The 27,464-nt window shown below is 45.3% G+C and overlaps 1 protein-coding gene across 1 annotated transcript in view; it reads left to right on the top strand.

The window, feature by feature from the left end:
- fcho2 (FCH and mu domain containing endocytic adaptor 2) overlaps positions 1-27,464 on the top strand; it is a 337,179-nt gene that overhangs the window by 101,974 nt on the left and 207,741 nt on the right. The window contains exons 6-8 of the mRNA XM_072516128.1: positions 12,908-13,012; positions 16,811-16,909; positions 19,369-19,465. Of these exons, the coding sequence (XP_072372229.1) occupies positions 12,908-13,012; positions 16,811-16,909; positions 19,369-19,465 (301 nt within the window). The remainder of the gene's footprint in view (positions 1-12,907; positions 13,013-16,810; positions 16,910-19,368; positions 19,466-27,464) is intronic.

The raw sequence follows: 27,464 nt of genomic DNA, 5'->3' as shown, positions 1-27,464 counted from the left end.
CTTGGGGCGGGATTCTCCGATCCTGAGGCTAAGTGTTGACACCGTCGTAAACGCCGTCATGTTTCTCGACGGTGTCAACATGGCCTCAGGAGCAGCGATTCTGACCCCTCCAGGTGGCCAGCATGGCACTGGAGTGACCCACGCCGCTCCAGCTGCCGATCCCCGTCGTCAGATGGGTGCCGCGGGTCTGCGCATGCGCAGTGGGACCGGCGCCAATGCGCACATGCGCAGTGGCTCCCTTCTCCGTGCTGGCCCCGACACAACAGGGCTACAGGGGCCGGCGCGGAACAAAAGAGGCCCTCAGCCCGAGTGGCCAGCCCGCCGATCGGTACCCCACCGACCGCAGGCCAGGCCACAGCGGAGGCCCCCCCCCCGGGTTGGACCCCCTCCACCCCACCAGGCTGCCCCGGGATGCATGCACGCCGAGGTCCCGCCGGGTAAGAACCGGTGTGAACGGCGCCGGCCGGACCCTATTTTGCTTGTGTGGCCACTTGGCCCATCGGCGGACTGGAGTCGTTGCGCGATTCGCACCCGTCCTGGCGATTCTCTGTCCCGGTCCGGCCTGGGCTGAGAGAATCCCACCCATGATATCTAAATGGTGAGAAACTGCAATGCTCTGAGATGCAGAGGATCTGGGTGTCTGGTGCATGAATCACAAAAGTCTAGTCTGCAGTTACAGCATGTAATTAGGAAAGTTAATAGAATATTATTGTTTATCGTGAGGGAAATCATTTGCAAAACAAGGGATGTTATGCTTCTGTTGTATGGGGCACTGGTGAGACCATATTTGGAGTACAGTGTACAGTATTGGTCTCTTTATTTAAAGAAAACTGAGAATGCATTATATATTTTTTTTAAAAATATGTTTTATTGAAATGTTTTTCCCAAACAACAATTTTTCCCCTCTTACAAAGCAAACGCAACAATAACAATACAGAAATTTTTAACAATACACTGGTAACAAAACCCCTTTATCTTTGACCTAAACTAAACTAAACCACCCCCCCCTTTCCCCTGGGTTGCTGCTGCTGGTCATCTGTCTTCCCTCAAATTTTCCCCTAGGTAGTCGAGAAATGGCTGCCACCGCCTGGTGAACCCTTGAGCCGATCCTCTCAGGGCAAACTTTATCTGCTCCAGTTTAATGAACCCCGCCATATCATTTACCCAGGCCTCCAGTCCGGGGGGTTTCGCCTCCTTCCACATGAGTAGGATCCTGCGCCGGGCTACTAGGGACGCAAAGGCCACAACGTCGGCCTCTTTCGCCTCCTGCACTCCCGACTCTTCCGCAACTCCAAATAGAGCTAACCCCCAGCCTGGTTTGACCCGGGCCTTCACCACCCGCAAAATCACTCCCGTCACTCCCTTCCAATACCCTTCCAGTGCCGGGCACGCCCAAAACATATGTGCGTGGTTTGCCGGGCTCCCGCCACACCTCCCACATTTGTCCTCCACTCCAAAGAACCTGCTCAATCTTGCTCCCGTTATGTGTGCTCTATGTAGCACCTTAAATTGAATCAGGCTAAGCCTGGCGCATGAGGAAGAGGAATTTACCCTGCTTAGGGCATCAGCCCACATACCCTCCTCTATCTCCTCCCCTAGTTCTTCTTCCCACTTTCCTTTTAGTTCGCCCACCGACTCCTCCCCCTCTTCCCTCATCTCTCGGTAAATCTCTGACACCTTGCCCTCTCCGACCCACACCACTGAAAGCACCCTGTCCTGTATCCCCTGTGTCGGGAGCAACGGAAATTCCCTCACCTGTTGTCTAGTGAACGCCCTCACCTGCATATATCTCAAGAAATTTCCCCGGGGCAACTTATACTTTTCCTCCAATGCTCCCAAGCTCGCAAAAGTCCCATCTATAAATAAATCTCCCACCCTCCTAATTCCCAACTGGTACCAGCTCTGAAATCCTCCATCCATTCTTCCTGGGGCGAACCTATGGTTGTTCCTGATTGGGGACCCCACCAGGGCTTCCCGCACCCCCCTCTGTCGCCTCCACTGTCCCCAGATATTCAATGTTGCCGCCACCACCGGGTTCGTGGTAAACTTTTTAGGTGAGATCGGTAGCGGCGCCGTCACCAGCACCTCGAAACTCGTCCCTTTACAGGACTTTCTCTCCAGTCTTTTCCACGCTGCTCCCTCACCCTCCATCATCCATTTACGTATCATTGCCACATTGGCGGCCCAATAGTAATCGCCCAAGTTCGGTAGTGCCAATCCTCCTCTGTCCCTACTACGCTGAAGGAACCCCCTCCTTACTCTCGGAACTTTCCCTGCCCACACGAAGCTCGTGATGCTCCTGTCTATTTTATTAAAAAAGGTCTTGGTGATTAGTATAGGGAGACATTGAAATACAAATAAGAACCTCGGGAGGACCATCATCTTAATTGCTTGCACCCTGCCCGCCAGCGATAGAGGCTGCATGTCCCACCTCTTGAAGTCCTCCTCCATTTGTTCTACCAACCGTGTCAGATTAAGTCTCTGCAAGGTTCCCCAGCTCCTAGCGATCTGAATCCCCAGGTATCGGAAGTTTCTTTCCACTTTCCTTAGAGGCAAGCCTTCTATCTCTCTACTCTGGTCCCCTGGATGTATCACAAATAATTCACTCTTCCCCATGTTTAGCCTATACCCCGAGAAATCCCCGAACCCCCTCAAAATTCGCATAACCTCTATCATCCCCCCCCGCTGGGTCCGACACGTATAACAATAGGTCATCCGCGTATAACGAGACTCGGTGTTCTTCTCCCCCTCTAATCACCCCTCTCCATTTCCTGGAGTCTCTCAACGCCATGGCCAGAGGTTTAATTGCCAACGCGAACAACAATGGAGACAGCGGGCATCCCTGTCTTGTTCCCCTATATAGTCGGAAATACTCTGATCTATGTCGACCTGTAACTACGCTTGCCGTTGGAGCCCCATAAAGAAGTCTAACCCAGCTAATAAACCCGTTCCCAAACCCAAACCTCCTTAACACTTCCCATAAATACTCCCACTCCCCCCTATCAAATGCCTTCTCTGCATCCATTGCCGCCACTATCTCTGCCTCCCCCTCCACTGGGGGTATCATTATCACCCCTAATAGTCGTCGCACGTTAACATTCAGTTGTCTCCCTTTTACGAACCCTGTCTGGTCTTCGTGCACCACCCCCGGGACACAGTCCTCTATCCTCGATGCCAGTACCTTTGCCAACAATTTGGCGTCCACGTTCAATAATGAAATGGGTCTATAGGACCCGCACTGGAACGGATCTTTATCCCTCTTCAAAATTAACGATATCGTCGCCTCCGACATCGTCGGGGGTAGAGTCCCCCCTTTCCTGGCCTCATTGAACATCCTCACCATCAACGGGGCCAACAAGTCCACATATTTTCTGTAATACTCCACCGGGAACCTGTCTGGTCCTGGGGCCTTCCCTGCTTGCATGCTTCCCAGTCCCTTAATAACCTCGTCCTCCCCAATCGGTGCCCCCAGGCCTACCACCCCCCGCTCCTTCACTTTCGGGAACCTCAATTGGTCCAGGAACTGCCGCATCCCCTCCTCTCCCTCTGGGGGTTGAGACCTATACAGTTCCTCATAGAAGGTCTTGAACACCTCATTTATCTTTCCTGCCCTTCGCACCGTGTCTCCCCTTTCGTCTCTAATTCCTCCTATCTCCCTCGCTGCTGCCCTCTTTCGCAATTGATGAGCCAACAGGCGACTAGCCTTTTCCCCATATTCATACCTCCTCCCCTGTGCCTTCCTCCACAGTACCTCTGCCTTTCTGGTGGTCAGAAGGTCAAATTCCGTCTGGAGTCGTCTCCTCTCCCTGTACAATTCCTCCTCCGGGGTCTCTGCAAATTCCCTATCCACCCTTAAAATCTCCCCCAGTAATCTTTCCCTTTCCTTGGCCTCTGTTTTCCTTTTGTGGGCCCCAATGGAGATCAGCTCTCCTCTGACCACCGCTTTTAGTGCTTCCCATACCACTCCCACAGGGACCTCGCCGTCGTCATTGACCTCCAGGTATCTCTCAATACACCCCCGCACTCTTGCACACACTCCCTCATCTGCCATCAGTCCCACATCTAATCGCCAGAGTGTTCTCTGCTCCCTTTCCTCTCCTAATTCCAGGTCCACCCAATGTGGGGCATGATCCGAAACCGCTATGGCTGAGTACTCAGCTTCTTCCACCCTAGAGATCAACGACCTTCCCAAAACAAAAATATCTATCCGGGAGCACACTTTATGGACATGGGAGAAGAAGGAAAACTCCCTAGCCCTAGGTCTAAGAAATCGCCATGGATCCACAACCCCATTTGGTCCATAAACCCCTTAAGTACCTTGGCCGCTGCCGGCCGTCTTCCGGTCCTTGAGCTGGATCTATCTAGCCCTGGGTCCAGCACCGTATTAAAGTCCCCTCCTAAAATCAAGTTTCCTACCTCCAGGTCCGGTATACGCCCCAGCATCCGTCTCCTAAATCCCGCATCGTCCCAGTTTGGGGCATACACATTAACCAACACGACCTCCATTCCCTCCAGCCTGCCACTCACCATTACATATCTACCTCCGCTATCTGCTACGATGTTCTTTGCTTCAAATGCTACCTGTTTCCCCACCAAAATGGCCACCCCTCTATTCTTTGCGTCCAGTCCTGAGTGGAACACCTGTCCCACCCATCCTTTCCTTAGCCTAACTTGGTCCGCCACCTTTAGGTGCGTCTCTTGGAGGATAATCACGTCTGCCCTTAGTCCTTTCAAATGCGCGAGCACTCGGGCCCTTTTTATCGGTCCGTTCAGGCCTCTCACGTTCCACGTGATCAGCCTCACTAGGGGGCTACCTGCCCCCCTCCCGTGTCGACTAGCCATTACCTTCTCTAGGCCCCAGTCCCATATCCCGCCTCCGCGCTCCCGCTCGCTCCCCCAGCGTCGCACACCATCCCCGCCCACCCACTCTTTAGCCATTTCCTTTTGGATTTCCGCAGCAACAACCCAGTTGTCCCCCCCCCTCCCTCCCCCCTCCCCACTAGATCTCTATCTAGCATGATTGCTCCCCCCATATTACTTCCGTAAGTCAGCTGACTTCAACTGACCCCGGCTACTCCTGCTCACTCCTCGACCCCCCCGTGTGGGGAACTCCCATCCGCCTTGCGCCTGTCTTCCCGCCTTATTCTTTCTGGCGCGGGAACATCCCTTTACCTGACCCGCCTCTTATGGCGCAGCTCCCTTTCCCCTCCCACTCCCCTTCCCCATTCTCCAACTATGTCCCGTCTTTCCCCCCTCACCGGCGCCCACATTTCCCCAATGTCTCCCCCCTTCCCAATTTACTTCTCAATTAACTTCAACCATAACATTAACAATAACATTTCCTGCAGCATCAGTCCCTCAGTTCCGATCCAATTTCTCTTCTTTGATGAAGGTCCATGCTTCCTCCGCCGTCTCGAAATAATGGTGTCTCTCCTGATACGTGACCCATAGCCTTGCCGGCTGCAGCATCCCGAACTTCACCTTCCTTTTATGCAACACCTCTTTGGCTCGGTTGAAGCTCGCCCTCCTTCTCGCCACCTCCGCACTCCAATCCTGGTATACCCGTACCACTGCATTCTCCCATCTGCTACTCCGCACCTTTTTAGCCCATCTCAGGACCTCTTCTCTATCCTTAAGGCGGTAAAATCGCACGATTATCGCCCTGGGTGGTTCTCCCGCTTTTGGTCTTCTCGCCGGAATCCGATTTGCCCACTCCACCTCCAAGGGACCTGTAGGGGCCTCAGCACCCATCAGTGAGCTCAGCATCGTACTTGCGTACGCTCCACAGTCCACTCCTTCCACACCCTCAGGGAGACCCAGTATCCGAAGGTTCTTCCTTCGCGCTCCATTTTCTAGGGCTTTGATCCTTTCAGTACACTTTTTATGAAGTGCCTCGTGCGTCTGTGTCTTAACCGCCAGGCCCAGGATCTCGTCCTCAATATCTGTCACCTTCTGCTCCACCACGCGGAGCTCTGTCTCCTGGGTCTTTAATGTCTCCTTGAGCCCCTCAATTGCCTGTAGCAACCGGGTCAGCACCTCCCTCTTCAGCAGCTCCACGCACCGTCTCACAATTTCATCCTGCTCAGGCCCCCATGTCGCCTGCGCTTTCTCCGCCGCCATCTTGTACTTCTCTCTTTCTGACCCTTTGGTCGACGATTCCTCGCGCTGCAGCCGCCGCCGCCGTTTTTTTCCTCCTTCGTTTGGGGGGGGACTCCTTCTCACACACCCCACACCGGGTTGCGTCGTCGAAAAATTCCCCGTTGGGGCTCTTAAAAGAGCCCGAAGGTCCGTCGGAGCTGCAGCCGCCGAAGCGTGCGGCTAGCTAGGCATCACCGCAACCGGAAGTCCCTTCAGTGGCCTTGATGAGGTCTTTTCACAGTTGTTCGCTCTGCTGCTAGAATTCACCTTTGATACAGGCCCTCAGGTCAGCTTGCAGCTTTAAGCTTGCCCTTCCCCCGCCTGCATGCTGGAAGAGGCCCTGTTTATCCTGCAGTTGCAGCCAAATCTTTTACTGTTTCTGCCGTGTCTGGCAACCCAGAGACATACCCTTCCTGGGGGACACTGTCGGGGAAATATTGCAGCCTTCTTCCCACACCGGGAAATGTCAAACAAATGCCGTGGGGGCCCTGTAAAAGAGCCCAAAAGTCCGTTCCAAGCAGGAGCTGCCGAATAGAGAATGCATTATAAACAGATCAGAGAAAATTTACTAGCCTAATATCAGGAATGGGTGGGTTGACTTATGAGGAAAGGTTGGACAGGTTAGACTTGTATCCACTCGAGTTTAGTAGAGAAAGAGGGGAATTAATTGAAACTTCTAAGATCCTGAGGGGTCTTGACAGAGTGTATGTTTTCTCTTGTGGGCGAATCTAGAACTAGGGTTCACGGTTTAAAAATAAGGGGTTGCTCATTTTAAGATAGCGATGACAAAAGTTTTTTTCCTCTGGGTGTCATGAGTCTTTGGAATTCTTTTCCCCAAAAGGCAGTGGAAGCAGAGTTATTGAACATTTTAAGGCAGAGCTAGATAGATTATTGAGCAACAATGGGGTGAACATGAATGTGGCGTTGAGGTTACAATCAGATTAGCCATGATCTTATTGAAAGATGGAGCAGGCTCTAAGGGCCAGGTGGCCTACTGCTCCTAATTCATACGTTTGTATGAAATTAGAGTACAAGAGAAAACTAGCTAGAAATATAAAAACATAGTAAGAGTTTCTGTAAGTATTTAAAAAGGAAAATAAGAACTAAGGTGAGTATTGGACTTCTGGAGAGAGAGTCTGGGGATCTAATAATGGGAAATAAGGAAATGGCGGAAGCATTGAATAAATATATTGTGTCTGTTTTCACTCTAGAAGGCAAAATAACACCCCAGAAATACTTGCAAAACAAGGGTTGACCAACAAGGGGTGACCGCGAAGGAGGAATTTAAAACAATTACTATCACGAGGGAGAGGGTACTGAGAAAACTATTAGAACTATATGCAGCGAATTCTCCAGCACCTGATGGCATGCATCCTAGGACCTTGAACGAAATGACTGCCAAAATAGTGCATGCATTAGTTCTAATTTTCCCAAATTCCCTAGATTCTGGCTAAGGTCCCATCAGATTGGAAATAGCGATTGCAACTATTCTATTCAAAATACAAGCAAGACAAAATCAGGAAACTTAGACAGTTAGTCTAACATCCGTCATAAGAAAATGCTAGAATCTTATTAGGAGGGCACTTGAAAAATTGTAATGCAGAGCCAATGTGTTGGATTTTCATCTTCGAGGGGTGTAGTGGGAAGTTTCCCGGCTGACCCTGTCCGCCTCAGGAGAAAGTGCCTGCACGGTAAGATTTTATTTTGCTGGAGGAGGGGGTTGCTGCAGGCCTCAGTCAGGCCAACCTACCTAGAAAAAGGTTCAGAGTCAGTCATAGGGGCTACTGGGCGCCAAGATCGGCTGTTTTAAAAGGCCCACCTCTGTGCTATGGGCTTTGTATGAAAAAACTGAGGCCATTTAGCACTCATCCCACATACTCACTCCATGTCCATCCATGCCATCTTATGCCCCACTCACCCGCATAGCCACTGATCCCTTCCAGGTCATGTTTCCCCCATCCTTTAATGCATGCCATGCCAAGGCGTGCCTCCCAAGCCCTACCCAAGGCCCCTCATTCCCTCCATGCCAAGCTATGCCCCCCATCCACCACTCCCAAGGCCCCTCATTCCCACTCACCCCATAAGAATCTATGGCTTCCATGCCTTTTTGTCCACTATATACTGTATAGATCCAAAAGTCCCTGTTGTGACAGTAGTTTTAGTACACTAATGGATGTCTGGGGTTTCAGCCACGAATACGTGAAGAGGTTTGGCTGAGAACCCTGAACTCCATTAGCCTGTTAAAACACCTGACCTTTAGGGAAAACATTTATTGATTGACAGCTCTGACTCTCTGATCTATCCTGTCAATTACACAAGGTTTCAAGTGCTTGTAGTTTCTGCTATTGATACTTTAAGTGCCTGGATGTTTGAAACTTTTATCGATGTATAATAAAATGTGTGTTTTTAAAAGAAAGTGGAAAAATATCAATGAACACTATCTTTACACAGCCTCGTTTGACTATACTGTTAACGGCTTCCATACAGTGTTTATTGCATGAATGGGCATGAAAGTGCCACAACTTGGCATGAGGGAATTTGAGGGGCCAAGATGGGGGGTGGACATCCATGGCATAGGGGCCACTGGGAGGACCTTTTGAATTTTCCTTTCAAAAGATTATCTCGGGCAGGCTATGGTCATAACATGTCTGAGGTGCTGTTAACCAGACACTTTGAAAAGCTGGCCTACGTTCATGAAACTTGCAGATGAGTGGGACATGGCTATCCCCACAATGGAGCTGGCCATGAGAGGAGTACAGGGTGCAGGCTCACCACCCAAAGCTGTCTTCACCCGTAAAAGTCTCTGATGAAAATTTTAAACCCTGGGAATGAGGTTCGGAATCCTGGAAACCGGTTTGGGCCGTGATTTCTAAACATCTGTGGAGTCGGGAATATTCCGTGAAAATCAGCCATTGTGGTTTTGTGAACAGGAGACCAGTGGGAGGGTGAGCTGTAAGGAGGATGCAGAGATCCTTCAGTGTGATTTGAACAAGTTGAGTGAGTGGGCAAATGAATGACAGATGCAGTATAATTTGGATCAATGTGAGGTTATCCACTTTGGCAGCAAAAGCGGGAAGGCCGACTATTATCTGAATGGCTATAAATTAGGAGAGGGGAATGTGCAACAAGACCTCCTGGGTGTCCTAGTACACTAATCGCTGAAGGTAAACATGCAGGTGCGGCAGGTGGAAAGGAAGGCAAATGGTATGTTGGCCTTCATAGCGAGAGGATTTGAATACAGGAACAAGGAGGTCTTGCTGCAATTATACAGGGTCTTGGTGAGGCCACATCTGGAATATTATGTGCAGTTTTGGTCTTGTTATCTGAGGAAGGATGTTCTTGCAGAGAAGGTTTATCAGATTGATTCCTGGGATGGTAGGACTGACGTATGAGGAGAGATTGAGTCGGTTAGCATGTATTTGCTGGAGTTCAGAGGAATGAGGGGTAGATCTCATAGAAACCTATACAATTCTAACAGGACTAGGCAGGGTAGATAAAAGAAAGATGTTCTCAATGGTGGGGCGTTTTCAGGACCTGGGGTCACAGTCTGAGGATACGGGGTCGACCATTTAGGATAGAGATGAGGAGAAATTTCTTCACCCAAAGAGTGGTCGACCTGTGGAATTTGCTACCACAGAAAGCAGTTGAGGCCAAAACACCATGGGCGGGTTTCTCCATCCCAGATTTCTGGTATGGCACGCCTTATGTTTTAAAGAAGCAGTTAGATATTGCATTTGGGGCAAAGGGGATCAAAGGATATGGGAGGGGAAGATGAGATCAGGCTATTGAGTTGAATGATGAGCAATGATCATAATGAATGGCGGAGCAGGCTTGAAGGGCCTAATGGCCTCCACCTGCTCCTATTTTCAATGTTTCTATGTCTTTGATTAATTTATTAGAGTTATTTCAGGAAGTAACAAGCAACATGGAAGGGAACCTGTAGATGTGATGCACTTGTGATTTCGTGAGACGTTGAGATGTAAATCCTGCCAATTGTGGGCAGGGTCACTTTTTAGCAAATCTGCATATTAAAACGAGACAGCTAGTCTCCTTTTCATGTGCAGATTCCCAAGGTAACCGAGGCATGGGATCTATCCCCTTCGACTTGGAGACCTCGGGCGAGCCCCAACAGTACTGGTCTCCACAAACGGGGATCAGAGGGACGACTCTTGTGGGGATCTCCCAGGGGATTGGAAGCCCACAGGTGCATGGACTCTGGTACTGGCACCCTGGATGCCACCTGGTGCCAGCCTGGCACTGCTGGATGGCAGGGGCACTGCCAGGCTGGCACTGCAAAATGCCAAGCTGACATTTTTTGTGTGCTGGCGATTGGGCAGGGAGTGCCCTTTGCTGGTATTGGGGCCTCTGGGGGCGGGGGGGAGAGAATGTCGACCATGGACCCTCCCATAATGCATTACGGCCTGTTTTGGGGGGGGGGGGGTTGCGAAGTTGGGGATCGCCTTGGGGATGGCGTGCCGATCTCTCAAGTTCGGCAAGCGGAGCTCCTCAGTGCAGAAAACAGGGCTATGTGTGACCTCGGCCGCGTGTTCCCCGCTGAGGCTCCTTATCTAGTGCGAGTGGTGTTTTATAGCCATTTGTTTGCTGGTACTGTGACTGCTGGCATGGCTAAACGCGCTCGCTATGGAACTTTGTTCCCTTTTAGTAAAATTGCGCCTAATATATGAGCCAGATTAAACCAGAAAGATTGTAAAGACCAGCCTTTACCTACATGTTAAACCCTCAAGGTTTTTTTATTAATATTAATAATATTAATCTGAAGAGACAAAAGTGCAGTATAGTTAAAGGTATAGGCTGTTGATATTTTTGAAATTTGATCATGTTACAAATACAATATTTATAAGACTTGTGTTTTGGAACTGTCTCTTTAATGTAAGTGGAAGACTGACGAGGATTGTGTAATCTACTCTGAATTCTATCTTGACAGCAAGCCTGGGTGGCTTGGATGTTAAAATTTAAAGGGCAAGAAAGTACAGAATTCTCAGACTTGCAGACAATGTAGGAGCAGTTGTGCCAAATGCAGGTAGACTGTTGGTCTCCAAATCTTCAGGCATTAGGAATGGTAGGTTGAATAAATGGTTGTACTTCAAAACCATCTGTTTAATTCCAAGACAGAAAGGTGTTTGGGGACCAGAAGTTAGTTAAGTAACATTTTTACTTGGAAACAAGACCAGTGTGATTCACGCTGCCATGGAGATGGGCTTTGGGAAGGGAAAACTCTGTGGACAGTCACTTTGTAGCAAGTTACAGGGTTTTTAACATATCACTAAGCCTCATAGAACTGTCAGTCTGCACCAATCTGAGGGAGAGAGAGCAGGAGGTAGAGGCAGCCAGTACTGCACATGAAACAGAGAAAGTATTGACTCTATTGTCTCATCGTGCAGATGGGAACTCATGCTCAAATTGAAGAGACTGCATTTGTGAGGATTTAAAGGAGGCCAGAAAAGTTTCATAGCTTGGGCATTTGGGAAGGAATCTCCAGTTTAGCCCTCAGATAGAAAATTAGTTCTGGTATTAGGAGTTGCCTGGTTGGGAAAAGAAAAGAAAGGAAGCAAGTCATTAGGAACTGATAGTAACTTTGGACTGTTTCCAGGAGAATAGAGTGTCCATTTAAGGAACAGGGTAATGTATAACCATAGCAGGGGATATTCGGTATTTTAAGAAGTTTAGAGCCTAAGTTGCCAACAAAAAGTGTTTAATTAAAATTTATTTTAGTTTGTTTATTACAGTAAAAGTCTTAACTTGAAATCTTGTCATGTGAGTCTTTCAGACAGTCACTGGAAATTCAAATGTTGCCTCAGAAGTTATTAGTCTCTACAGAGATCATAACAATGTGTATCTATATTGTGAAAATGCAAGTTGTAATTTATGTTTTAGAATATAACTTTTAGTTTTAGAAATTAAAGTTTTAACTGTAGATGAATGGTTAAGAGACTGATATACCCACCCTAATGTAAAGGTGCATCAAACTTGTCTTGGTTTAATTAACCTGTGTTTATCTTATAAGGTCAAAGTTGAGATTTTAAAAATAATTTAAACAATGCACTCGATCCTTGTTTAAAAATATGAACTTTTGTGGCGTAGTTCTGTTTGTTATGTGCTGGGTGTTCTGATTTTGGGTGAAATCTTCTGGCTGTTCACGCCGGTGGGATCTTCCAGTCCTGCCATCGCGCACCTCCGCCAAGGGTGTCCTAGTGTCATGGGGTGGATTCAATAGGAAATGCCACTGACAACGGCGGGATCAGAAGATCTTGCCGCTGGCCAACAGTGGGCTACCTCCTGCCGCTGAGATACATGCCGAATGGGTTAGCCCTGCTGCCTCACAGCTCCGAGGTCCCAGGTTCGATCCCGGCTCTGGGATACTGTCCGTGTGGAGTTTGCATATTCTCCCCGTGTTTGCGTGGGTTTCGCCCCCACAACCCAAAGATGTGCAGGGTAGGTGAATTGGGCACACTAAATTGCCCCTTAATTGGAAAAAATGAATTGGGTATTCTAAATTTAATAAAAAAATAAAGAGATACATGCCGCATGGAGGCCAGAGGATTTCGCCCTTCATCTTTAAATGTTAACTGTCCCTAACAGGATAGTAACAATGTGTTCAGTTTAAAAAGGAAGCAGATGGTAAAATACTTTGACACTGCTCTAAATTTCATGTATTGCTTAGCTCGATGAGAATACATTTACTCTATTTAATAAGATAAGTTCTTCAGTAGTTAATACATATTTTTTTCCTTTATGTTGTTGTATTTAGGCAGTTGTAAAATCTAAAAAAGCTACAGAAACCTACAAACTATATGTGGAAAAGTATGCTACGGCCAGAACAGATTTTGAACAGAAAATGACAGAAACTGCTCGGGTATGTATTATATGCTGGCTAATAATTGGCGTGCTCTATATTATTTGTTATCTGATTTATAAAGAGGCTCAAGTCTAATGGAGTCCATCTAAGAATGTGATCTTTTATATCTGCATGTATTTACATACCAGGAATATAAGTGGCAAGGATCTCTTCTGTATGTAAATCTATTAAGGGAAATGGAGAATGGGCAAAAAATTGAGCTTGAAAATTACAGTACATTTTCCACTTGCATACTCCTGCACAGCCCATGATTTTCCTTCCATTTTAATGGATGAAAAAATTGTGGCCTGTCATGCAGTGTCTGAATATGTATCTTACCTGAGATTCTGTGAGAGAAGGGAACCAGCAGAAAAGTTCATAGATTTCATAGAATTTACAGTGCAGAAGGAGGCCATTCGGCCCATCGAGTCTGCACCGGCTCTTGGAAAGAGCACCCTACCCAAGATCCATACCTCCACCCTATCCCCATAACCCAGTAACCCCACCCAACACTAAGGGCAGTTTTGGACACTTAAGGGCAATTTAGAATGGCCAATCCACCTAACCTGCACATCTTTGGACCATGAGGAAACCGGAGCGCCCGGAGGAAACCCACGCACACAGGGGGAGGATGTGCAGACTCCGCACAGACAGTGACCCAAGCCAGAATCGAACTTGGGACCTTGGAGCTGTGAAGCAATTGTGCTATCCACAATGCTACCGTGCTGCCCATTGTATTATTGAAAATTGCTTATTGTCACAAGTAGGCTTCAATGAAGTTACTGTGAAAAGCCCCTAGTCGCCACATTCCGGCGCCTGTTTGGGGAGGCTGTTACGGGAATTGAACCGTGCTGCTGGTCTGCTTTCAATGCCAGCGATTTAGCCCTGTGCTAAACAGCCCAGTTATTGTATAATGTTATTATTTGTTATTGTACAATTATATTGTTATTGTATAATGAGCTGAATGATTAACTAAGTGCTTTAAGTGGGTTGAATTTCTTGTCTCTGCCTGTGAGTGTTGTTACACACAGCCTGAAAGGGTGGTAGAAGAGGCAGAAACCCTCACCGCATTAAAAATAAACTTGGATATGCACTTGAAATACCTATGCACCAAGGTCTGCAAAATGGGATTAGACTGGATAGTGTATTTTCGTTCAGCAAAGGCATGATGGACTGAATTACTTCCTTCTGATATAAATCTCTATACTTCCAATGAAGAGCTCAGGCAATCCAGTAAAATTTTGTTGCATTAAGTGCGAAATTCAAATATAATGTTTTTAAAAAATGTATGCATCTCGAACAGTTTCCCTTCCAAGGATGTAGCCTCCAGGACCTCATAAGATATAAAATGATACTGTGGCTTTGAACAGGCCACACACACAGTTTCTAACAATAGTTTGATATAATTAGAGTAAGGAGACATCTCAGATACACCAGTGTTATTTAAAAAGTTGGAGAGGGAAATCCCATTTGGGCTGGGGTGAGATATTCCTATTATTCATACCCAGTAGTACTGCATTCTAAAAGGGAGAGATGGGCACTGTGTTGAAATAGGCCCGATGTGGGGAGGTGCGGGTAGTTGTAATATGGCTAGAGCCATGGGAAAGTAGGAAAAGGACCCAGGTAGAGTAGGCGTCTGTGAAAACTGTTGCTCTGTTTCTATCAGTACAAGTTACCAATGAAATCATGCATGTTGAGGCTGTGTTGTAGTGCAGCATACATATTGATGGGACCTATCTGTTAGTGGGATCAGAATGACAGCATCCTGCCAGCCTCAGATTGCAAGGATGGAGGCGTGAGTGTGGGAGACCTTTCATACTACAAACAAAACGATGTACAAAAATGCTGGAAAGTGGTGATAATTTAGTCTCTGGCGACAAGAAAGACAATTAAAGTACACGGAAATAGGTTCTGATGCATTAATTGAGTCAAAGTCACTTTAGGAAATACTGGAGGGAGAGTTCTTTTTTAATGTTTATAAAACAGCTTATTGACTGAATTTTACATTTTTGCAGGCCTAATTTTATTTCGTAACTCTGAACTTTGGTTTAGATACTGCCTCAACGGATGTTTCATGTGCTTTTTAAAAAGGATTTTACACCTTGAGAAAATCTCTTTCTAAATGAGGTGCATTAGACTCTGGGCGGAATTTACCAACCGACCAGCCGCGTGATTTTTGGGGGCGGAGGTAGCCCACCAGCAGGATTTACTTGGCTCGCCATTGTCAACGGGATGTCCCGGTGACTATACCCCTTGTCGCTGGGAAACCCATGCGCCAGCGTGGGACCGGAATATCCCGCCACCATTATCAGCCGGTAGATTGCGCCCTCTGTTCTTAAATTTGTTGTTGTCATCCAACTTGTTCCAATCAGGTTTACTGAGTTAAAGACATGTCACAATAACTCATCTGGAATAAGATGAATAACATCATCACTTCTTGTCTGATGGTACTCTGGCTGGCTTTAAAGGCAGGTAGTATCTTTTGAGTGAGGATGGAGTTAGACTTGTCTTTAATGCCTCTAGTAATTGAACAGCCAGACACTCTGTGCCCAGGTTCACGTGTGAAGAACTTTGACAAGAAATATGAATTGCAGTGGCATTTGTGAGGTTGTGTCTTAGCATAAGTCACTATTTTCAGGAAGAACAAGAAAATAATATGCAGTATGGAATACTTTAATAGATGGGAATAAGGTACAAGCATGAATGCCTGTAACTCTTTTAGTGGCCATCCTTATGGCCACAATTTCAAAGGACCAGTCTTGCTGCACAAGTGCAAATATTGATGTAAGGGACTCAGGACATGAGTTGGGACTGCCCAGATATATTTCACGTCGGAAAGTGATTCTCATCACATTAGTCTGTGTAATAATTGAATATAGGCCTCAAGGTAAAAGGACATGTCCTAATCCATGGTGCCACCATCACCGTAAAATTGTATTTAAATTGTAAGTCATTGGTGTTGGATTATCATATTAACAATCCTACCATTAGAGAAGGAATACTGCTCTTAAAGGGAATGGTTGCTGGGATAAAATCTTATTTTTCTTTTTTTGTTTCTGAAGCTTACATATGGGCTTTTAGAAGGTATGTAAGAGGTTGAGAAAAAATAGGATAGACATTGGTGAGTGATGGTATGTACATTTTCTAAAAAGTGTTACACTGCTGATGATTATCTGCATCATGGATGGAATTTTTAAAATCAATGTCATGAATTAGATTTTTGTTCTCAACTACTGCTTGTTACTTTATATTTGCTACACAGAGAATGGTTTTAACATTGAACGATACCACATCTTTAAAGCTCATTAGACCACCACTAATGCATATTCATCTGACCATAAGCAATTGCTTGCCAAGTCATTTGGGTGCTATATAAGGAGTGTAAATACAATATAAAACATATTCGAAAAGCAATGATGACAAATGGGTTTGAACCCCAGCTTCATTCCCTAGGTGTTTGGCTTCTATAAGTACTATAACTGAAAGCTTAATGCCAGGGAATTGTCCAGGGTTTCTGAGTCCTGATTTTATTTGCCTTTGACTTTTTAGTTAAACTGGGCCCCCAGACTCATCAAACTCATTTTATCCTGCATTTTTACCTGTGACCCACTTTGTGTTTGCTCACGGCCTCTATTAGCAGCATCCCTGGCACTGTCAAATTTAATGGCATAACACACTGTTAATTGACGTCACTTAATTTATTTTGTATTGCCGCCATTCATTTAATTTTGCTTTTTTGTTTACACTTAGAAATGTGAAAACATGGAATTTCATTTTGTTTAAACATTTTTGTGGTTGCATTTTTTTGCCCTTCAGAAATTTCAGGAAATTGAAGAAGCTCATCTTAGGCACATGAAAGAAATATTGAGTTCCTTTGCACAATCAATAGAAGAAACTCACATACAGATTGGTCAGGTATGTTAGCAGTGAAAATCAATTGCAATAAATTTTAATGTAATAACTTTATTCAAGGTTCCCAGGCTTTTTCAAATAACATGATTTGCAAGAAAGTATGGAACAATAAAAACAATTTGATCCATTGATCACACTTCATCCAATAGATAATTTAGAAATTGTATTCTGCATCTATAGCAACTGCTGATATGCAAGATAGAGGGCTGGATTTAACTAAATGGGAACGCAAACTCATAGCGAGCGCGTTTAGCCTCGTGTTTCCTGGCGCTCCGAGAAACACAATACTATAAAACGGCACTCGGGTTAGATTGGGGGCCTTAGCGGGGAGACTCATGGTCGAGGCTGCACGTAGCCTTGTTTTGTGCACTGAGGAGCTCCGCTCGCAGGAATACCTCAGTTTAGCGAGAGATCGGGACGTCATTTTTAAATACGGTCCTGATCTCTTGAGCCCCCGAAGCGACCCTGCCAAGGTGCCTGGATGACACTGCCAAGCTGACAGGAGCACTGCCAAGGACCCAAGGTGAGCCATGACAATGAAAGGAGGGTGGAGAGGGGGGTTTGATGGGGGGGGGGGGGGTGCATGGCAGGTAAATAGGGGCCTCCGGGAGGTTGGGGGGTGATGGGTGGGGAACTGTAAGGGGGTGTGGGGGAGGCCCCCAGGGACCCCATAGTGGAGTGTCCTTGCTTGGGCGGGTGTGGTATAGTGCCCATGTGTGTCGGGGGGGGGGCGATATTGCTCGTGGATAGGGGGGGACCTACAAGCTCACTTAGAGATCGGGGCACTCTTTTAAAATGGTGACCCGATCTTAGTTCAGCTCTCCAGTACTGAAAAAAATTCTAAGTGTGGGCTAAACCGGTGAGGAACTCCCCATGGCCCAAAAACGTGACTAAGTGTCATTAGATAGCGGTGGGGAACTTGCTGGTTCGAAATTTTTCCATTAAATTCTGCCCATAATAAAATTGTTAAGATAAGACCGGCTATATGTGGCAATTAGTATTTTAAGTATTGGAACGCAAAAGCTACTTTTACTCTAATAATCTTGTCCACAGGATGCTAAACAGTCAACATAGTGATATCTAGACAAATAATGTGGTTATACTTTGCAATTCAGTGTACCAGACAATCATCATCATCTATGCTGTCTGATAGCTGGCATTATTCATAATCTGTTATCTTTCCCAGTTAAATTGTTTCAACTGCACTTCATTAGTTTAGAATATTAGGTAAAGAGAAGGACTTCTCCTGGTTTAAAAATTCTACAAATTGCAAACGGGTAGCTACAAAAACTCTTTTATGATCACTAAACTATGATCCCTTGTCCTACACTCGCAATTTAGATTAAAATAATATTCCAGATTTATCTTTTCCATACCATTTATATCTTAGATAATTCTAAGACAATCTCTGACACTTCTTTGTTTGGCTGAAAAACCTACATTGCTTCAGTCTTCCCTCATAATCCGATCCCTGACATCCAGGATTATGGCCTTATCATTGTTCTTCTCTGCACTGTCTTCAGTAATTGAATATGTCGAGGCAACTAGAATTGGGTGTAGTGCAGTGATCTGAATGTAGAACTGTACAGTTTGAATATAAGTCGGGCCATGTAGTTTAACATTCTGTTGGCTTTCGTGGACCTCTTCAATCCATGGGATTCCACCCCACGGCCTGACACTACACCTCATGGCCTGACCACCTCATGGCCTGACCACCTCCCCCTGCTGAGGTCCCACCTGATCCTGATTAACCCCCTCCCCGTTGAGGCCCGACCCAACCTTCTCCCTGACCTACCAAGGAACCTTGAACTTTCTGGACCTTTAACTTACCTGGTTAAAAGTAGGTGTGCTTTTCTTATTCAGACTGAGCTGCACGTCACACTAGGTCCTGGGGACACACTACACAGACTGGGTCTCGTCCAGACTGAGCTGGAATATCAGGCGAGATAGGATGCAACACAATGCAAGGTAAAGAACTAGGAGCGGAGTGGCAATCCAATGCCGATTGCCACTCCAAGAAAGTTCGGGCCCATAATTATTTCTTGCAAACGAACCAGTTTCCTGGGCATTTCTAAGATTTGCAGCTGTGTATTTGGCTTATAACATTTTATAAGTGGTTTTGTAAGCAAGGTGTAAAAGTCCTCAGAATTATCACAGTTCATTTGATACATTCTCAATGAAGCTGAGCTACTCGGGCATAATCGACCCCCATCGGTTCTTCTTCATCGCTGGATCAAAAGCCTGGAACGTCTTATCGAACAGCACTGTGAGAGTATACCCCATATGGAATACAGGAGTTCAAGAAGATTCACCACTACCTTCTTGAGGGAGTTAGAATAAATAATGGCCTATTCATTATGCCCATGTCCTATGATTGAATATATTTTTAAAAACCATAATTAAGATCCATTTCAAATATATTGTATTTATCCATTAAAAAAAATACATTCTTGATTTTTTAGGTGCATGAAGGGTTAGTACAGAACATGGAGAGCACTACGATTGAAAACTTAATACAGAAGTTTGCTGAAACAAAAGGCACTGGCAAAGACAGACCTGGTAAGACTGGAGTGTCTTATCTGATGATCAGTTCATTTTTTTTTCTGACTGTCAACATTTTTATTTGTGTTATTGTGTACACAGAATTATGATGTTGGTTTCGCCTTTAGCATTTGAAAGCAACATTTCTTGCTATGTTGATTGGATTTGTTTATTGTCATGTGTATTTCAGATAAGTACTTAATTGGCTGTAAAGTGCTTTCTGGTATCCTAAAGATTACAAAAGATACTATACTACAATGACAGTTTATATGGCACCTTAAATGTAATGAAATGTTCCAAGGTGCTTCACATGAGCATTGTAAAACAAAGTGTGGCACAGAGCCACATAAGGTTTTTCCAGGCCAGGAGGAAACTTGAACACAGAAAGGCATTGTGAAATATAAAAATCAACACATTTAGATTAAAAACTTCCTTGCCAAATGGGCTAGTGGTTCTTTGAAGCTTGTACTGTGATTTTACTTATTCCAGCCCCAAATGTGCAACAGAAAGTTGCTGGTGCAACTACAGGAAAATTCTTCTTTGTCCTGGAAGCAGTAGAAGGACAATAAATGTTTTAAAACACTCATTGCTTCCTTTATTGTTTTCTTCTTCTGATTGAAAAGAACTGATTGTTCCAGCAACTCCTAGTCAGAAGAAAATGCAGCAGCCTATGCTTATGTTGTTTCACATGTGGAACAAAATCCTTTTGCTAATTATATTTTATATTTTAGCAAATGGAGTGTTGAGAATTTTCTGGAGAGCATCCAGGAAGTGGTCACCACAGAGCTACAGGGTCCAGGAGAATAACTGCAACTCTTGAGTTAGTATTGGAGACTTCTGACAGTTTCGACTTACTTAACTGGTAGTCACCCAACAAATGTGTGTAACCTTTCCTATGCACCTGTACAGCTGATCCCTCCGACTCTCCATACTCCCACACTCTCCAGCGACCTCCTAATCAACCCCCATCTCGCCCAATCTGGCAAAAATATATTGGTGCCCTCTCTACAATCTTCAGAAAGTATAGACAAGATTTTATATAATCATGTGACATGAGCACCCCAACTGGCTCAAAACATTGAAGGATAAATATTATTTTTTGAGGAGGGTGTATCGACACTTGAGAGTCTGACATATGAAGCTGCATATAAGTAACTGCTTTATTTCTTCTTCATTTAATTAGTGGGCAGCACGGTAGCATTGTGGATAGCACAATTACTTCACAGCTCCAGGGTCCCAGGTTCGATTCCGGCTTGGCTCACTGTCTGTGCGGAGTCTGCACATCCTCCCAGTGTGTGCGTGGGTTTCCTCCGGGTACTCCGGTTTCCTCCCACAGTCCAAAGATGTGCAGGTTAGGTGGATTGGCCATGATAGATTGCCCTTAGTGTCCAAAATTGCCCTTAATGTTGGGTGGGGTTACTGGGTTATGGGGATAGGGTGGAGGTGTTGACCTTGGGTAGGGTGCTCTTTCCAAGAGCCGGCGCAGACTCGATGGGCCGAATGGCCTCCTGCTGCACTGTAAATTCTATGATAAGCACTCTACTCCTTACACACTCCCATTCCAGACAAGAAGATGCCACCCCTGGGTGGGAAGACATTTGCCATCCGCCAACGACAACCAGGCCAACAGCCTCCTCACACCCCACACTGCACGACATGCCAACACCCATACTGCCCACCACGGCTGGGTGCCCTGCATGCACAGGACACCAGCCTCGGACCCCCTGCGTTGCCCCCGTCCAGGTGTCTCACACTGTGCATTATCTGTCCCCCCCAGGAGAAAGTGACCCACAACTGCCGGGAGCAGGAAAAGACCTGATTTGACCCAGACCTGCGGCCCCTCACCGTCAGAATTGGACATTCTGAATTCTTGCTCTGTGTACCCGAACAGGTGCCTGAGTGTGGCGACTAGGGGATTTCACAGTAACTTCATTGCAGTGTAATAATAACCTTTATTATTGTCACAAGTAGGCTTACATTAACACGACAATGAAGTTACTGTGAAAATCCCCTAGTCGCCACACTACGGCGTCTGTTCGGGTACACCGAGGGTGAATACAGATTGTCCAATTCGCGTAACAGACACGTCTTTCGGGACTTTTGGGAGAAAACTGGAGCACCTGGAGGAAACCCATGCAGACACAGGGAGAACGTGCAGACTCTGCACAGACGGTGACCCAAGCCGGGAATCGAACCTGGGACCCTGCCCTGTGAAGCAACAGTGGTAACCACTGTGTTACCATGGCGCCCAATAAAGTGTGACAGATCACAACCACGCGATGCACCACCATGTCAACCCGTGGATCGAGTGTACCTGTTCCGCGGGCAACCCTAGCCCCTGCCTGTCTGCCCCACCGACCACCCATAATCCCCTTTGACTGCCGAGGCCTCTAGCCTTGCGTCTGAAGGCTATTGCTAATAGGAAATTGGCAATCGTGGTTAAGTGAGAGGGGGGGGGGGCCCAGGCATGAAGCATGTGGGAGTCATTGCCTAGCATCCCAATCATAGCTTGATGCATGGTTACTGTGCTTGAACATTGCACATTGAACACCTAGGGGATGGGTTACAGCTCCGGTGACATGTCCATGGCCAGAGGGTGGGAGAGTGCTACGGGGAAGGGGGCATGCCTGGAGAGATGGGCCAAGGGTTCGGAGGTCAGGCCACATTGCAAAAGAAAGTGACAGAGGCATAATTCTGCTTGTGGTCAAGGGTTTTTAATGTATCACAGGTGTCCACCAATGTCCCAGTCACCCGATGGTGTCGCCCCACTCTCCCCACCACCTCCTCAACAACTCTTCTCTCTCCCCCCCCCCCCCCCCAACCTTCTGCCTACCCCTCTGCCCTCTTACCCCCCTCCCCCGGTGCCCTCAGTGATCCTCCACGTGCTTAACCTTCCGTGCTCTACTGCTATATCTAGGTATGTCCCCTGGGTGCACATCTGAGGTGGAGGCAGCCAGTTGCTTACCACGTCCCGTGGCCTTCAGTGTCCCTGGTGGGCGTCCTCTGGGGCCAGAGGGTTCCGGCGCACATATCGACAGCCGTGCCGCCCTGTCCCGTGTGCTGACTTCGAGACGCGGCTTCATCACAGGGGTGGAACTTGGAGGAGTTGGTGGGCACCATCCCCACTCAATGGAACGGGTCTGGGTTGGCACTCAACAGCCACTCTTCTGGTCGGTGCGCAGAGGGCCCTGGGGTTCACCTCGGGGCGGAGGGGCAGCTGGTTCAAGCCCTGCTGCCCCTGCGTCATCTGGCTCTGATGGCCCCCCCGATGTCTGCACCAAGATGTCGACACTGAGGCGATGCTCCTCAGTGACTGGGCCATGACCTGCAGCGCCTTGGCAATGCCCACCTGTGACTGGACATGCTCCGCAGGGCCTCGGCTATTCCCATCTGAGAGTGGGACATGTCTCTCAGCACCTCATCCGGGTCAGCCTGGTAGTGGGTCACATCCCCAAGCTTGCCACCAGTGGGAGCAGAATTTTCCACCCCACATTTCTGCTGCAGTTGACTTCAGATTTAATCAACTTGTTGCATTCCTTTTAAATTTCTAATGGCCAAAAAGTGCATATGATGCCTTCAGATCTCTACTATCATGTCAAATTTCACCATGCTCCTGGATGACTAAGCTGTGAGTTCTTTGTATACGTTTAAATAAGTGATTTGATTTGATTTATTATTGTCACATATATTAGTATACAGTGAAAAGTATTGGTTTCTTGCATGCTCTACAAACAGTGCATACCGTACATAGGGAAGGAAGGAGAGACTGCAGAATATAATGTTACAGTTATAGCAAGGTGTAGAGAAAAGATCAATTTAATACGAAGTAGGCCCATTCAAAAGTCTGATGGCAGTAGGGAAGAAATAATTGAATTAGAACATTGTTAGAGAGTTTAAAAGAGTTAGAATGAAGTTTTAGAAGCATAGAACGAGAGTAAAAGATAGAATTAGAGGGTATGCTGGGCACAGCTTTCAAGAAGTCGCCTCGCTCTGGCACCATCTTTTCTGAGGCACCAGAAGTGTATCAGTGCCCTGTGTTCCTGCATTCACACCACTGTTCAGGTGAATCTGATACATTTGGCTGCTACAGTATAAATGAGACACTCCAATAATTTCCTAATGTATCAGAATTGGTGTCTAACTAATGGAGATTAATGAATATATCATACCTGGAAAAGATTGCTTGGATCATTTTTTCTGGAGAGGGAGATATGTCTTTCAGTATAGAACTCCAAGATATGAAGGAACACTAAACCTCTTTAAGGTACTTCTTTAAGTAGTATAGATGAAGGCTGGTAAAATGTGGAAGTTAATATATATGATGTGGAGATGCCGGCGTTGGACTGGGGTGAGCACAGTGCGAAGTCTTACAACACTAGGTTAAAGTCCAACAGGTTTGTTTCGATGTCACTAGCTTTCGGAGCGCTGCTCCTTCCTCAGGTGAACCACAATATTCCTTCACCTGAGGAAGGAGCAGCGCTCCGAAAGCTAGTGACATCGAAACAAACCTGTTGGACTTTAACCTGGGGTTAATATATATGAATCATAGACACGAGTTTTGCAGCAAGTTAATTTATGATCCTGTGTTACTCGACTTTGATCTTCATTTTGTCACGTTTGCTCCTCTTAACAGAAAATATAATTCTTATTTTATTTCTTCTGCTAAAAAGTGAAAAATTCAATGTCAAAGATGTATGATTTGTAGCACAAGATAGTGGCCTGTGCAGTGGGTTCTTTCTATCTTTATTGAAATATTTACTTATCTTGTATATTGCAGTATCCATCACCTTACTCCCATCACATACCTATATGACATTAATGATTTTCTACATAGTTTCTAATTTGTTTTTTCCCCTACAGTAGCATAAATAATTTATGTAGCTCAGTAGTTCCAATATTAAAAAATTATTGCCTTTTTAATAATCTCTGTGCATATTGGTCTCCAGCTATTGAAGTAGTCTTTGAAAGAAACTAATTTTTGTCTTGTAAATAAGGCATGAAAGGCATCAGACACTGAAATTAGAAATTGCTTGGATGTGTTTTATGTATACAAAAATTGACCTTTGTGTGTAAGCTCAACATCTAAGTACCAACGGTTACCATTTGTTTTGACAGCGGAATTAATTGAGGCTAAAACATTTCAGATTCTTCTTGTATCAAGCTGTTCATTAGGGATTGCACTCTGGCTTCAGTGCTGTCAGAAAAATAACATGTTTTGGCATGATTAAATAGCAGAATGATGGTCGGTTCAGTGCTTTTAAGAGAGAGGTTGAATAAACTTTCTACTGCGGAAACAATTCAGAAGTGACGTGCTGCAAGGGGGGTCAGAATGTGCACTCGTATCCAGCTGAGTTGTCAACTGGCTCAAAGCCAGGCACGCAAAGGCTTTGTCTCTTCAAGCAACATTTGAAGCATATGCAATTTTAAAACTGTCCTTTCATGCGTGATTTCATGGCTCAAAACATATCTCGTTATAAAAATTGGTTTGTTGTCTGTTTATGTCTTTGAACAAACATGTTTTTTTAGTATTGGCAATTTTTTGGTTTTAATTGTTCTCACATTGCAACAAATGTTGGAATTTGAGACAGTTTCAATATAAACTGCTCCAAATGATTTGGAGCAAAGAATTGACTCTTAAGAATATTTATATTTTAAATAGCTTGTGGTATATTTTCACTGAGATCTTTATTTTGTAGTCATAGCGATGTTTTTTTTACCCCCGCCCCCTCAAATTGATATGTGCAATCCTTCACTTAAATATTGCTTATTCCAGTTTTAAATCAACAAGATTTATTCTTAAAATATCTCTTGATATCAGAAGATGGTGCTGCTCAGACATCAAAAATTGCAATATTGCTTAATAACATAGATGCCACTGTGTATTATTTTTAAAAATTGTTTCCTATTTCAAAATTTATTATTTTTTAACACTCTACCAGGACTGTATTCTCTAACCACAATATTTCAGGGAAGATTCAACAGATTAGTTCTTTTCCTACCTGGTACTGTTTTTCAGAAAGGCACACTGTACTTCATAGTCACAGACTGGTTAAAAGGATGTCATTCAACTAGATGTGTCTGAGTTAGCCATCTGAAGGAGCAGTTCCTCTAAAGCCACTCCCCAGTGTTTTTCCCTGTATTCTTTCATTTTCTTTCTCCTGGATAATGCTCCAATTCCCCTTTGGAAGTCTCAATTGACCCTGCCGCCACTACATTCTCAGTGCATTCCGGATCCCAACCACATGAAAAAAAGATTTTCCTCATGTCCCCATTGCTTTTTTTGTTAATTAACTTAAATCTGTGTCCTCTGGTTCTCAATCCTTACACCAGTGAGAACAGTTTCTTCCTCAGACCCTTCTATCAAAGCCCCTCTCATCCTTTTCTTCAAGGGGAACAGTCCCAACTTCTTTAATCTTTCTCCTTAAGTTCCAGATCCTTGGAACCATTTTCATGAATATTTTCTCTACCCTCTCTAATGCCTTCACATCATTCCTGAAGTGTTTTGCTCAGAACTGGATGCAGTACTCCATTTGAGGCCGAACCTGTGTTTTATATTTGCTCCAATTTATTTTAAGAAATCTAACTTGAGGCTAAAGGAACAAACAGAATGTTGACTTATTAAATTAATTCATGATTTTTTTTTTCTTCAAATTACCTGATTTGGGTGTTTAAAAAATGTGGACAATCCACTGATAATTAAAATTTAACATGAAGAGTTTTCATCTTATTGATAGATGAAGGTAAATTTGTTTTTAATTCACCTCTAAACTGATTACGATCAACTGTCATGGAATTGCTGTTTTATAAATGAGATGCCTTGAATAATCTTGAAAAAATGAAAATATTGATGAAATTTATTTTCAATCTATCTTTAAGAATCTGAGAGGGAGATGGGGGTGTAGTGGGATTGACCATAAATGTAGAAGCAGAAGTAGGCCATTCAGCCCATTGAACCTGCTCCACCATTCAGTGTGATCATGACTGATCTGATAATTCTCAACTCCACTTTCCCGACTTATCCACATAACCCTTGATTCTCCCACTAATTAAAATGTCTATCTCAGCCTTGAACGTATTTAACAACCCAGCCTCTACAGCTCTCTGTGGTAAAGAATTCCATAGATTCACTACCTTCAGAGAAGAAAATCCTCCTCATTTCGGTCTTAAGTGGGCTCACATTATGCCGTTTTGTCCTAGATTCTCCCACACAGAGAAACAACCTCTCGGCATCTACCCTATCAATTCCCCTATATGTCTCAATAAGGTTGCCTCTCATTCTTCTAAACTCTTAATGAGTACAGGCCTAACCTACTCAACCTCTTGTCTTAAGAAAGTTCCTCCATACCTGGGATCAACCTAGTGAACCTTCTCTGAACTGCCTCCAATGCTAGTATCTCTTCCCTAAGATAAGGAGACCAAAATTGTTCACAGTATTCCAGGTGTGAACTAGCTAGTCCCTTGTGTAGTTTTAGCAAGATTTCCCTATTTTTATACTCCATACCCTCTGAAATAAAGGCCAACATTCCATTTGCCTTCCGTATTACCTGCTATACTTGCATGCTAGCTTTTTGTGATTTATTCACAAGGACACCCAAATCCCTCTGTGCTACAGCTTTCTGCAGTCTTTCTCCGTTTAAATAATATTCAGCTCCTTTATTCTTCCCACTAACTGGGTTAGTAATCTGGAGGCCAAAGTTAATGATTCAAATCCAACCAGGAAAGCTGCTGGAATGCAAATTCAATTAATAAACCTGAAAGTGAGAAACTAGTCTCCATAATGGTGACCAGTCACCATTGTAAATTATCATAAAAACCCACCTGGCTCATTAATGACCTTTAGGGAAGGAAGTCTGCTTTCTTACCTTATCTGGCCTACACGTGACTCCAGACCCACAGTAATGTGGTTGACTCTTAACTGCCTTCTGTAATGGTGTGGCAAACCATTCAGCTCAAGGGCAGCCAGGGATGGGCAGCATAGGCTGGCCTTGCCAGTGACGTCCACATCCCATGAAAGAAT

This window comes from Scyliorhinus torazame, chromosome 9, assembly GCF_047496885.1.
Source record: "Scyliorhinus torazame isolate Kashiwa2021f chromosome 9, sScyTor2.1, whole genome shotgun sequence".
Taxonomy (NCBI): domain Eukaryota; kingdom Metazoa; phylum Chordata; class Chondrichthyes; order Carcharhiniformes; family Scyliorhinidae; genus Scyliorhinus; species Scyliorhinus torazame.
Note: the sequence above shows the minus strand (reverse complement) of the source record. Positions and strands in the feature narration are given on the sequence as shown.